The 12,167-nt window shown below is 41.8% G+C and overlaps 2 protein-coding genes across 2 annotated transcripts; both read left to right on the top strand.

Moving 5' to 3' along the window:
- The first annotated feature begins 2,577 nt into the window (after positions 1–2,577).
- LOC134455378 (E3 ubiquitin/ISG15 ligase TRIM25-like) lies at positions 2,578–4,218 on the top strand. Its single transcript, XM_063206401.1, has 3 exons — positions 2,578–3,272; positions 3,691–3,786; positions 3,908–4,218. The coding sequence occupies exons 1-3, from the start codon at positions 2,682–2,684 to the stop codon at positions 4,175–4,177; spliced, it is 957 nt and encodes a 318-aa protein (XP_063062471.1). The 5' UTR covers positions 2,578–2,681; the 3' UTR covers positions 4,178–4,218.
- A 2,920-nt stretch (positions 4,219–7,138) lies between these two features.
- On the top strand, positions 7,139–8,222 carry LOC134456079 (stonustoxin subunit beta-like). The gene is made up of 2 exons (XM_063207512.1): positions 7,139–7,145; positions 7,398–8,222. Exons 1-2 carry the CDS (start codon positions 7,139–7,141, stop codon positions 7,922–7,924), a joined length of 534 nt encoding a protein of 177 aa, XP_063063582.1. The 3' UTR covers positions 7,925–8,222.
- Positions 8,223–12,167: the final 3,945 nt, after the last annotated feature.

Below are 12,167 nucleotides of genomic sequence, written 5' to 3'. Positions count from 1 at the left end.
CACATTTCAACTATTGTCCTTGTACAGTGCGTCAATGGAAATATTAACTTTATTCAGCCATATTTTGGCAGAGGTGAGCCCCTTCCCCATTCATTTATATTGCACAGACAGATCTACCTTGTACTCATAGCTGCAGGGACTGCTGTGACAGTTTGGGGCGTGACACCTCTGGTGTTGTATCTACTGTACATCTATGGTTGATAGCTTTGTTTCAGGCTCTCTCCTGCCCTCTGCTGTTCAACTGAAATATAACTGTTGGCAGAGGAGAAGTCACTTGGGCCAAATTGTAAGTATTCAAGTCCCGGTCTAGTCCCAAGTCAGACAAAATAGGTCAGGTTGAGGCAAGTCCAAATACACTATATTACCAAAAGTATTCGCTAACCTGCCTTGACTGACATCACTGTTACCTGTCCTTTCTGCACTTTATGTCAGTTTGTCTTGTCCTGGCATGGTATAGAGAGAAAACGTAATTTCATTTTTCCTTGTATGCCTTGTGCATATGATGAAAGTGACAATAAAAGCTGACTTGACTTGACTTGACTTGACTTGACTTGACTCACATATGAAATTAACTGCCATCCCATTCCTAACCCATAGGGGTCAATATGACATCAGTCCACCTCTTGCAGCTTTTACAGCTTCAACTCATCTGGGAAGGCTGTCCACAAGGGTGAGGAGTGTGTTAATAGGATTTTTTTGACCAATCTTTCAAAAGCAAATTGGTAAGGTCACTGAGGATGTTTGTTGAGAAGTCTCCACTGTAATTTTTCCCAAACGTGTTCTTTTGGGTTCAGGTTAAGATCCATACCATACTCTGTCATCCATGTCCATATGGACCTTGCTTTGTGGACTGGTGCACAGTCAACTTGGAAGAGAAAGGAGCGTGTTCCAAACTGTTCCCACAACGCTGGAAACTTGGAATTGTCCAAAATGTTTTTGTATCCTCTCCATAATGACATTGAAACATTTTGGACATGTTGTAGATTTTTGGGACATTTTTACAATTATTTATCTGAAATTAACATATTATTTTCATTATCTGTGTAACACATTTATATTGACTATTGAATATTGAGCTTATAGCTATTTGAGCCCAATTAACTAATAATGATAATAACTAAGTAATAGTAATATAAGCACTTTGGTATTAATTAGTAAATAAATATACATAGGCCTACTGTTAGTCAGATAGTGGTTATCCATTGTACAACTGGCGATAGCCCAGATTAAGTCTCTAATGTTTATTGGGTTATGACAATTTATTATCCCAATTAATGATCCTGTTTAGTTATGGGTTACTAAAAGAACGACAGACATTTTCCACAACGTTGTGGGAAGTGTCTGCAGCGCGGCCCTTCCTCTTCTGACATGACTGACCAACGTCTACAGCAGGGGGGGGCAACTTTCATGATGTCACAGTTCAATTACATCACCTCTGTACCTCTATACCAGGGGGGGGGCAACTTTCATGATGTCACAGTTCAATTACATCACCTCTCTATACCAGGGGGGGGGCAACTTTCATGAGAAGGAGGGCCACATTTTTTCATCGCCACCATCGGAGGGCCACATGACCAGGGATCGGACTGTCACTTGCAGAGTTCGAGGTGCAGTTGGTTGCTCACTGACTGCCAATATTGTTTGGAGGGAATAGGAGTGATCTCTGTCGGCTAACAGTATAATTACAAGGGACCACGGACGGCAATGTTCTGGAAAATCTAGTCATGTTTTCTTAATTTCTTTAATTATATGTTATCTAAGGGCCAGACTGAGTGAGGAGGCGGGCCGCATGTGGCCCCCGGGCCGACAGTTGCCCATCCCTGATCTACATCAACAACAGCTGACCAACATCAGGGTGTGGCCTCAGCAAGGCGCTTTTGGAAGAATGGTCAAAATGTCCTATAAACACTCTCTCTCCTCAACCTTGTGGGCCTCATCCCAAATGTCCTATAAACACTCTCTCTCCTCAACCTTGTGGACAGCCTCATCCCAAATGTCCTATAAACACTCTCTCTCCTCAACCTTGTGGACAGCCTCATCCCAAATGTCCTATAAACACTCTCTGCTAAAGGTTGACCGATATCATATTGACATATGACATTGACATATGTGTTAGGAATGGGATGGCAATTCATATGGGAGTCAAGGCAGGTTAGCAAATACTTTTGATAATATAATGTAGGCCTAGGCCAACGCGCACACACACACACACACACACACACACACACACACACACACACACACACACACACACACACACACACACACACACACACACACACACACACACACACACATACACACACACACACACACACACACACACACACACACACACACACACACACACACACACACACACGCACGTTTATGCTTGTCAAAAGATAGAAAGCCTAAAGTTACAAAGCACTACACTACATGCGTAGGGCAACTTGCCAACCTGAAGTTACTAAAATGGCAAACAATGCTGTAAATTGACACGTGGAGGTGGCAGGGACAGATTACAACAGTCCAAAGGTTTTGTCATCCCTGTACATTCATGTGACTGCCTCCAGAGGCCACTCCCCTGCTTAGGGCACGGCCCTTTTACACAGAAACGAAACTCAGCTCCTCTTCCTGGTTTGCTGTTCTGTGTGGGAGAGATCACAAGCTGGTGTGAAAACGATTTACAGTAACAAAAAATGGCAAAGGCCAGTGTGTTATTAGCGCAAGATGAGTTCAGCTGTCCAATCTGTTTGGATCTCTTGAAGAATCCTGTAGGCATTCCCTGTGGACACAGTTTCTGTATGGATTGTATCTCAGGCTGCTGGGATCAAGAGGATCCAAAGGGAGTCTACAGCTGCCCACAGTGCAGACAGACTTTTACTCCAAGGCCAGTTCTGGGCAGAAACACGATGCTGGCTGACGTGGTGGAGAAGCTGAAGCTTCTGGGACTCCAGTCTGCTCCTGCTGCCCACTGCTATGCTGGACCTGGAGATGTGGAGTGTGACGTCTGCTCTGGGAGAAAGCGGAAGGCTGTCAAGTCCTGTCTGGTGTGTCTGTCCTCTTACTGTGAAACTCACTTCACATCTCACAACGATCTCTTCCCAGGAAAGAAACACAAAGTGATTGAAGCTGCTGGTAAACTGGAGGATCTGATCTGCTCTCAGCATGATAAACTGCTGGAGGTCTTCTGTCGCACTGATCAGACGTGCATATGCATGCTGTGTGTCATGGATGAACACAGTGGACATAAAACTGTTTCAGTCGCAACAGAGAGGACAGAGAAACAGGTGAGGCGAAATACATCCTCTCAATAGCAGAAATGGCATACTTCAATCAAGTTAAGTTTTAGTTAAAACACTCCTGAACAAAAATATTGAATATATACCAAGCATACATTCAGTATTTATTTACATGCAGACATCCATACTTTTTCACTCTGTCAGACAATTGCAATATATCTTACATTAAGGTAAATAATACTGTATGTATATTGCTTTTCACTCAGTTAAATGACATGGCTCTATCTACTACAAGTAGGTCTTATGAGCAGATGCCTGAGAAATGTATATCCCAGAAAGGCCCAATGATTATGTTTGTAGGGACCAGTAAACTAGTGTTATGGCATTGTTTAAAGGATATATTGTAATATATTGTGGCGATTATATTTCAAGTTTACACATTTAGGTTTTTTTTTTTTACTTCCAGAAAGAGCTGGGAGAAACAGAGAGAAAATTCCATGACATCATTAAAGAAAAAGAGAGCCACCTACAAGACCTCAGAAAGGCTGTAAAAACTCTACAGGTAAGTAAACCTTCGCACAAGACAACATAATGCCCCGCAATATGCAGAAAATGCTTTCCTGCCCATCGCAGATGTTTGTTACAGATGTTCTCCATGCTGTGTTGTCTTGTGTTTCCAACAGTGTTCTGCTGATGCAGCAGTGGAGAACAGTGAGAGGGTCTTCACTGAGATGATCCGCTCCATTGAGAAAAGACGCTCCGAGGCAACGAAGCTGATCCGAGATCAGGAGAGGGCTGATGTGAGTCGAGCTGAAGAACTCATGGAGACACTGGAGCAGGAGATCGCTGAGCTGAAGAGGAGAGTTGCTGAGTTGGAACAGTTCTCACAGAGTGAAAATAACATCCGTTTTCTCAAGGTACCGTGGCCTCTTAAACACTACATAGGCCTATAACCATAACACATAGTTAATAGGAAATACATTATTTTAATATTAATGAACTATTTCAAGGAATAGGAGAGGGGAAATATTTTTTACGTTTTTAATGCTCTATAAATAATAAGCATCTGAGGGAATACTATGAAGACTGCATATTCTCTGGTGCAAATATGTTTTGGTAATAAAGTTTATGTAAGGTGCAACCTTTTGCCTTTTGCAGGACATGTAGAATGTGCTCTTGCTAATGGAGCCCAGTGTTAGTTCTGGTGGCCACAGAGTGTAGCAAAGCTGTCAGCTTCCTCTGGGAGCTCAGCTGATCTAGTTGGTCTCCTTACTCAGCTGGGTGTATATTACTAAGCAGCGTAAAGTAATCAGTGTGATTATTTATTTACATTTGAAATTCATTGTTTGCATCTCATAGAGTTTCCAGTCTCTGTGTGCCTCCACTACATCTGACAAGTCATCTACGTGCTCAGTGCATACAGATGTGCTTTTTGAGAGAGTGAGTGACGGCCTCACTCTGCTCCAAGACAAACTGCAGGATGTGCTCCACCAGGGACTACAGGACATTGTGAAAACTGGTACGTCTGTCTCATAGTCGTGGAAATAATGTATCACTTAACATCATTGGCAAAGCAAAAATGCTCACCACTGGTATCAGGGAAGTCGACAGGGGGGGACAAAGGGGTCAGTTGTCCCGGGCCCAGGGAAACAGGTGGTCCAAAATTTAGTTTTCATTACATTGCATGTATTGGATGGGGGGCCCTTTCAGATGACTTTGTCCTGGGCCCAGCAAAAGCTGTCAGCGGCCCTGACTGGTATATTGTCTTTCAACAGGTGAACAAATCAGCATTTTCAGACCTTCAGAGCCTGTGACCAGAGATGATTTCCTAAAATGTAAGTAAAGCAGGCACACATTATTCATACGATATAGTGTTGCACCGATACCATTTTTTGGCCCCGATACCGATACCCGATACCTGGCTGTGCAGTATCGGCCGATACCGATACATACCGATACCACTATTTGAAATGTATATACAGCTCCCAGGAAAAGGTTTGTACACCCTTTGAAATTTCTTACATTTCTGTCAAAATTGGTCATAAAGCATGGTCTGATCTTCCTGGAAATCACAAGAAGGAACAACCAGAGTCTGCTTTAACTAATTCAACCCAAACATTTACAAGTTTACATATTTTCATTGGCCATAAGATGTAAACATTCACAGGACAGCAAGGCATAAGTAAGTACACCCTTGCATTCAATAGGTTTTAACCCTCAGTTAGTTGCAATATCCTCAACCAGACTTGTCCTGTAGTTGCAGATCAGATTAACAAAACAATCTGGATGTATCTTGACTCCCTCTTCTTTAGAAAACTGCCCTTCTTCAGCAAGGTTTCTGGGATATCTGGAGTGAATAGCTTTATTGACTTCATGCCATATCATCTCAAATGTTTTTTGTCAGAGCTTTGACTGGGCTATTCCAGAATGTGTATTTCATTGTTATGAAGCAATTCAAAAGTCAATTGCCTCTAAAATATGGGTTGTTGTCCCATTTCAGCACCCATCCTCTTGTGTGCCTCAACTGTGTGACAGACTACCTCACATTTTTTCTGTAAAATATCTCAATAAACTTCTGAGTTCATTGTTCCACGATAATAGCAAACTGACAAGGGCCTGAGGCACCAAGGTAGCCGCATATAATGATGCTCCCGCCACCATACTCAAAAGTGGAGATGATGTTTTGGTGAAGGTGTGGTTCTCCAGTTCTCCAGTTCTCCTCCAAACATGATACTATGTGTTCCCCTGAAAAATTCAACTTTGGTTTCAACGTTGGTCTACAGAATATTTAGCAGTAATTTTATGAAGCATATAAATGCTTTTTCGCAAACCTCAAACGTGCAGCAATATTTTTTTGGACACCCCATTAATTTTAGATTGGCAGAATGAACCCCATTTTTAGCTATTCTTGGTTACATCTCCACTTCTGAGTATGGTGGCGGGAGCATCATTATATGCGGCTACCTTGCTGCCTCAGGCCTTTGAAAGTTTGCTATTATCAGTGGAGCAATGAACTCAAGTTTATTGTGATATTTTACAGAAAAAAACGTGAGGAAGTCTGTCACACAGTTGAAGCACATAAGAGGATGGGTGCTGAAATGTGACAACAACCCATACTTTAGAAGCAAATCGACTTTAGAATGGCTTCATAACAATGAAATACACATTCTGGAATAGTCCAGTCAAAGCCCTGACAAAAAACAATTGAGATTATATGGCATGAAGTCAATAAAGCTATGCACTCCAGACATCCCAGAAACCTTGCTGACGAGAGGCAGTTCTCTAAAGAAGAGGGAGACAAGATACATCCAGATTGTTTTGTTAATCTGATCTGCAACTACAGGACAAGTCTGGTTGAGGATATTGCAACTAACTGAGGGTTAAAACCTATTTAATGCAAGGGTGTACTTACTTATGCCTTGCTGTCCTGTGAATGTTATGGCCTTATGACCAATACAAATATGATAACATGTAAATGTTTGTGTGGAATTAGTTAAAGCAGACTCTGATTGTTCCTTCTTGAGATTTCCGGGAAGATCAGACCATGTTTTATGATAAATTTTGACTGAAATGTAAGAAATGTCAAAGGGTGTACAAACTTTTTCCTGGGACTGTATATGAAGGGCTGTAGTGCATCCTACTTGGATGTAAAATTATTGCATGGCTTTGTCAGGCTGCTGCCTACCTTTGTGAAACAGGAAAAAAGACTAATACAAAGTCAATCCAGCAAAATACCTGTTAATACCTGTATTCAATAACTATTTTCAAGGCTGTTTAAGTGTCATACAAGCACCTGTAAATGGTATCGGTGCCCTATTTGTTGGTACTCGCCGATACCGATACCACCATTTTAGTGCCGATCCACCGATTACACAATACTGGTATCGGTGCAACACTAGATACAGTTCAGATACATGAAAAGTGTGACATGTAGCTGGTCTGCCTACTTACTGTATCGTGCATTTCTCTAAATAAACATTGGCTGGGGTGGCTTATGGTGGTTATTTGTGTTAAAGAGAGTGTGTGCGAGTGGGCATAAGGCAGGATATTAAGACGACCAGTTCCATTCCTAAAATGTTATTAAGTTTGTTTGTTTTTACAGGACTAGTAATAATCTGCTGTATGTTAAACATGATCACAATGAATAATAATGATTCTTAAACCACTATACAGATTTCTGTCAGCTGACTTTGGACCCCAACACGGCTAATTATCAGCTGAGTCTGTCTGAGGGAAACAGAGTTGTAGAATTGGTTAATAAGGTGCTCTATTATCCTGACCATCCAGACAGATTTAGTCATGTATATCAGGTGATGTGTTCAGAGGCTACGTCTACCAGGTGCTACTGGGAGGTGGAGTGGTCTGGAAATGTGTTTATAGCTGTTTCATACAAGGGGCTGAAGAGGAAAGGAAATGATACTGATGCAGTTCTTGGGTTCAATCCAAATTCCTGGGCACTGCACTGCTATTCATCTGGGCTCCGTTTCTACCATAATAATAAAAAAACTGATCTCCCTCATGCTCAGATCTCCTCTAGAATAGGAGTGTATGTGGATCACAGGGCAGGAACTCTGAGCTTCTACAGTGTCAATGCTGACACAGTGACTCTGCTGCACAAAGTGGAGACCACATTCACTGAGCCACTGTATCCTGCCATTTGGCTCCGCGATTATGGCCACCAAATCAAATTGTGTCAGTAAGGACAGACAGAATAGCAAGTCTACAGTAGGCCTATACATAATGTTTCAGCATCTGCTTTTATGAAACTGTTCAGCCATTGTACACTACTGTATTTTTGATGCTCAATCTATATACGTATATCTACTATAACATAAAGAGCACAGAAGAGCACCTATAAAAATGGATGATTTGACCTTGTCAGCTCTTGATGGAACATTGGTTACAGCAGAGAGAGTAGAGAGAGAGAGAGGTCCCATTGGCCCATTGATTCTGGGTTCTATTATTGCAAGGGGGAGGGGGGGGATTAACCTTTAGGCAGACCTAGGCAGACCTAAGGACTGTTCTATTCAATGCTAGGAGTATTATGACACGCCCCTTTAGGCAGACCGGAACCTGGTCATGTTAGGTGCCCATAGCAACCTATTACATTGGCATATCTCTATATACTTAAAGAATCTCTGTTTGCAGTGGAATGCTGTAGTCATGTGCAGATGTACTGTGTTTGCAGATTTCTAACAATATTAGCAGATAAACTATTAATGGATATGCAATATGCAATATGAATGGACAAAAAAATGCAATTGCAAAATATTCTTCTGTCCAAAAGGGGGGATTGGAAACCGCTGAAGTAATATGCTGCATGTGAAACAGTTATTCAATATTTTTATAGTCAGGAGATATTTTGAATATTTAAATTCCAAGGCCTATCTCTATGCCAGACCCTCCAGTGTCAATACAGTAGCACCTTTTCAGTCATCGGTACCCAGTGATGTTGTCTGCACTAGAACCAGTTGGTGTCATTTTTCATCTTCTTTCTTTCTTTTCCCTTTGGTTTAAAAGATGTTGAAATGAAAGTGCTGCTTCAAAAACTCTACCAGAGATCAAGTTGTACCAGAGATACCAGAGATAGCCGATGTAATAATTTTCCCAAACTTTGTCATACCACTGTATTTTTCTTCAGGTAATTGTTTGTGTTGTGTATCCGGGCGGACGTGCATGTTTCTTTTTATTTTCTTTAACAATTGGGAAGTTGGTCATATCATTTATAAGGGGACCTTTCGGTGCATTTCTGCAGCTATCCAATGCAACTCTCGAAATGAACTGAGTTGCAAACACAGGCGATTCAGGTGGGGCCCCAAGCAAAAATCCAAAAGAATGAGCATTATAACCAAAATCACCACTACTGTGGTAAAATATGGGCTGTCACTTGCCTGGTTAACACCAGACCTAATCACAAGTGAGATCGAAATGATTGTGTAGAACTAAAGGCAGTATGGGAGTTCCCAGGTAGGCCGTCACCATCTAGGGTCTTGGGGGGGGCCCAAGCGGCTGCCTGGTGGCAAGATGCACCTCTGGTTGCAAATAGCATGTGAGCAGTGCTTAATTTGTCAAGCGGGAGGTCCAGGAGCGCAGAGGATGGGTGCCCCCCCCCCAGAGGGGGTGTCTATGATGTCTTTCCCTGAGGTTCCATCCAAGGTTCCAGAGCTCTCGTCTGAGGTTCCGAAGCTAGCTCCCCCTTGCTCCCCCTCAAATTAAGCACTGCATGTGAGTGTTTTATCAGTCAAGTTAGGCTGAATGGAAGTATTCACCAGCTGTGCAGCCTTCATTGTGTGAGAAAAGCAGCATTGTTACTACAAATAATAAATTGTGCTGTCTCAAAGATGGGATGTTTTTTCTTTCTCTTTGAGAAGGGATCATTTCTGGACGTTTGATGTAGAAATTATTGAGGATATTACCACAGGATCCGTTTGTCATTTGCCCCTTAATGCGCGCCGTACCTCCAGTGGCACGCTGTAATAGTCATTGAAATGTAACTACCACAGCACTACAATACTATGACACAACACAGACCCTTAAGTAATGTACCACGACTACATCACCATACTGGTAACAACAAATTAAATAAACCAGCGTCTTAAGGGGTTTTTAAAGAAAAAAATGTAAGCCAAATGTTTTCCTATTCATTCCAACCTGACCTCCTTTGTTTTACAATCCAGGACGCTACAAAGTACAAACCCCAACTCCGGTGAAGTTGGGACGTTTGGTAAACAGTGAATAAAATCAAAATGCTATAATTTTCAAAACATTCAATCTATTCATTAGATGGAGAATAGTGAAAAGACAACATATTAAGTGTTAAACCCGAGAAAAAAATATTATTTTGGGAGACATATGTAGGCCTAAGTTACTCATTTCTAATTTGATAAATCCAACACGTCTCAAATAAGTTGGTTTTCAACACTCATGACCTTACAGGAATGAAAATTAAATAGAAAAAGTACAAAACGGGTCTTTAATAATAAGCCACAGATATCTGAGCCCATACCAATGTGCTTGTCAGCATACCAATGGGTGTACATGACCTATTGAGAAGAAGTGACATATTTAAACAGATTTTACTTAAAGGTTAGGCTTATCTGTTTCTGATGGGAAAATGCTTATACTAAACCAGTTTTGGAGAAGGACTAAAAGTTGAGAGGGCTATAGGAAACTCCACAGTAAACTAGGTAACTTTCACGTGTATATGCAAACACTACATGAACAAATACTGGGAACTGTGAGGAATCTAAAGGACAAATCATATTGTGAAAAGAAATGTCAATCATTGCATTGACATGGTTTTTCAATTGTGTGAATATGAAGTGACACATTAATCAAGGAGCAGATTTAAAATGTCACGCTAAATATCTACTAATATAATATGAAATAAAATCATTTTTAAAATAAGTTAATATTATTTAGGTAGATATTTACTGTAGCAGCACATTTCAACTATTGCCATTGTACAGTGTGTCAATGGAAATATTCACTTTATTCAGCCATATTTTGGCAGAGGTGAGCCCCCTCTCCATTGATTTATATTGCACAGATCTTCCTTGCACTCATAGCTGCAGGGACTGCCGTGACAGTTCGGGGCGTGACACCTCTGGTGTTCTACTGTACATCTATGGTTGATAGCTTTGTTTCAGGCTCTCTCCTGCCCTCTGCTGTTCAACTGAAATATAACTGTTGGCAGAGGAGAAGTCACTTGGACCAAGTTGTAAGTTGTGAGCAAGTTGTAAGTATTCAAGTCCCGGTCTAGTCCCAAGTCAGACAAAATAGGTCAGGTTGAGGCAAGTCCACATACACTAGCCCAGCGGTTCCCAAACTGTTTTCCTTGCGCATTTCAATGTGGTTTGTTTGGTGTGCTGATGGCCACTTTAAGTATGGCTTCACTGCACAAATCATTTCAAATTATGCAGAGTCATTTGGGGAATCCTCATTTCCAATAGACCTGATGTTTCTTCCAGCATAAAATTCACCACACAATTAAAATGACTAAATGTTCATTAATGATGTATAAAAACACACATATCCGCCATTGCCAAATTCAGCTCGTGCCCCTTAATTGTAGCAAGCCGCCACGCACCCCCGGGGGTGCACGCACCACAGTTTGGGAAACACTGCTCTAGCCTATATTACCAAAAGTATTCGCTAACCTGCCTTGAACTCACATGTGAACTTAACTGCCATCCCATTCCTAAACCATAGGGGTCAATATGACATCAGTCCACCTTTTGTCTCTATAGAGTTCTACAGTAATGCGAAAGCATGTAGTAGATTGTAGTCTTTCATGTTAGCATTTAAGGACTTCCTGGTTCGTATCGGCTTCCGGCCTGCATTGGGAATGAATAGGGGCCAGTTTCAAATAAGCTCCGAGTGCAAGCACGCGCTTAGTGAACCCCCGCAAACTGTCGAGGGTGTTAAAAATAGGCTGTAGGTATGACATGGTTGATCATTTTGTGTCAAACTTCGACATAAATACGATGTTGCGTCCATATGCTAAACCCGGAAACTTTTGGCGACTACAGAAGCGGCGCCTGTATCTAACGTCAGAAATGTTCTAAGCTATGAGATAGCCGTCTCTCATTGGCTCCCATTATAGCCCCGTTGGCGCACGCAGCCAAGTAAAAGATGAATGGGAGCCTATTGGGCTAAATGGCTCAGCAGGGATTTGTGACGATTCTGTTCTCTGGTTTGTAAAGATGTGTGCACATTCTGTACCTTATCATGGAAGTTGTATTAGAAGTGAAGTTAAAGGTTCCTGACATGGCTTTGTTCTCCCAAAGACGTGTTAGTTTTGCCCTGCAACACGCTAGCATTCGGCTAATACCTGCTGGCTGAGGAATCTCTGCGACTATTCACGACCAGAGCTGACGAGAGACGTACTCTGACTGATCCTCCTAGCAGAGACATCTACGGTCACACACCTCAACCCCCACC

This window comes from Engraulis encrasicolus, chromosome 9 (genome assembly GCF_034702125.1).
Source record: "Engraulis encrasicolus isolate BLACKSEA-1 chromosome 9, IST_EnEncr_1.0, whole genome shotgun sequence".
Lineage (NCBI taxonomy): Eukaryota > Metazoa > Chordata > Actinopteri > Clupeiformes > Engraulidae > Engraulis > Engraulis encrasicolus.
The sequence above is the reverse complement of the archived record's forward strand: the minus strand, read 5'-3'. Positions and strand labels throughout refer to the sequence as shown.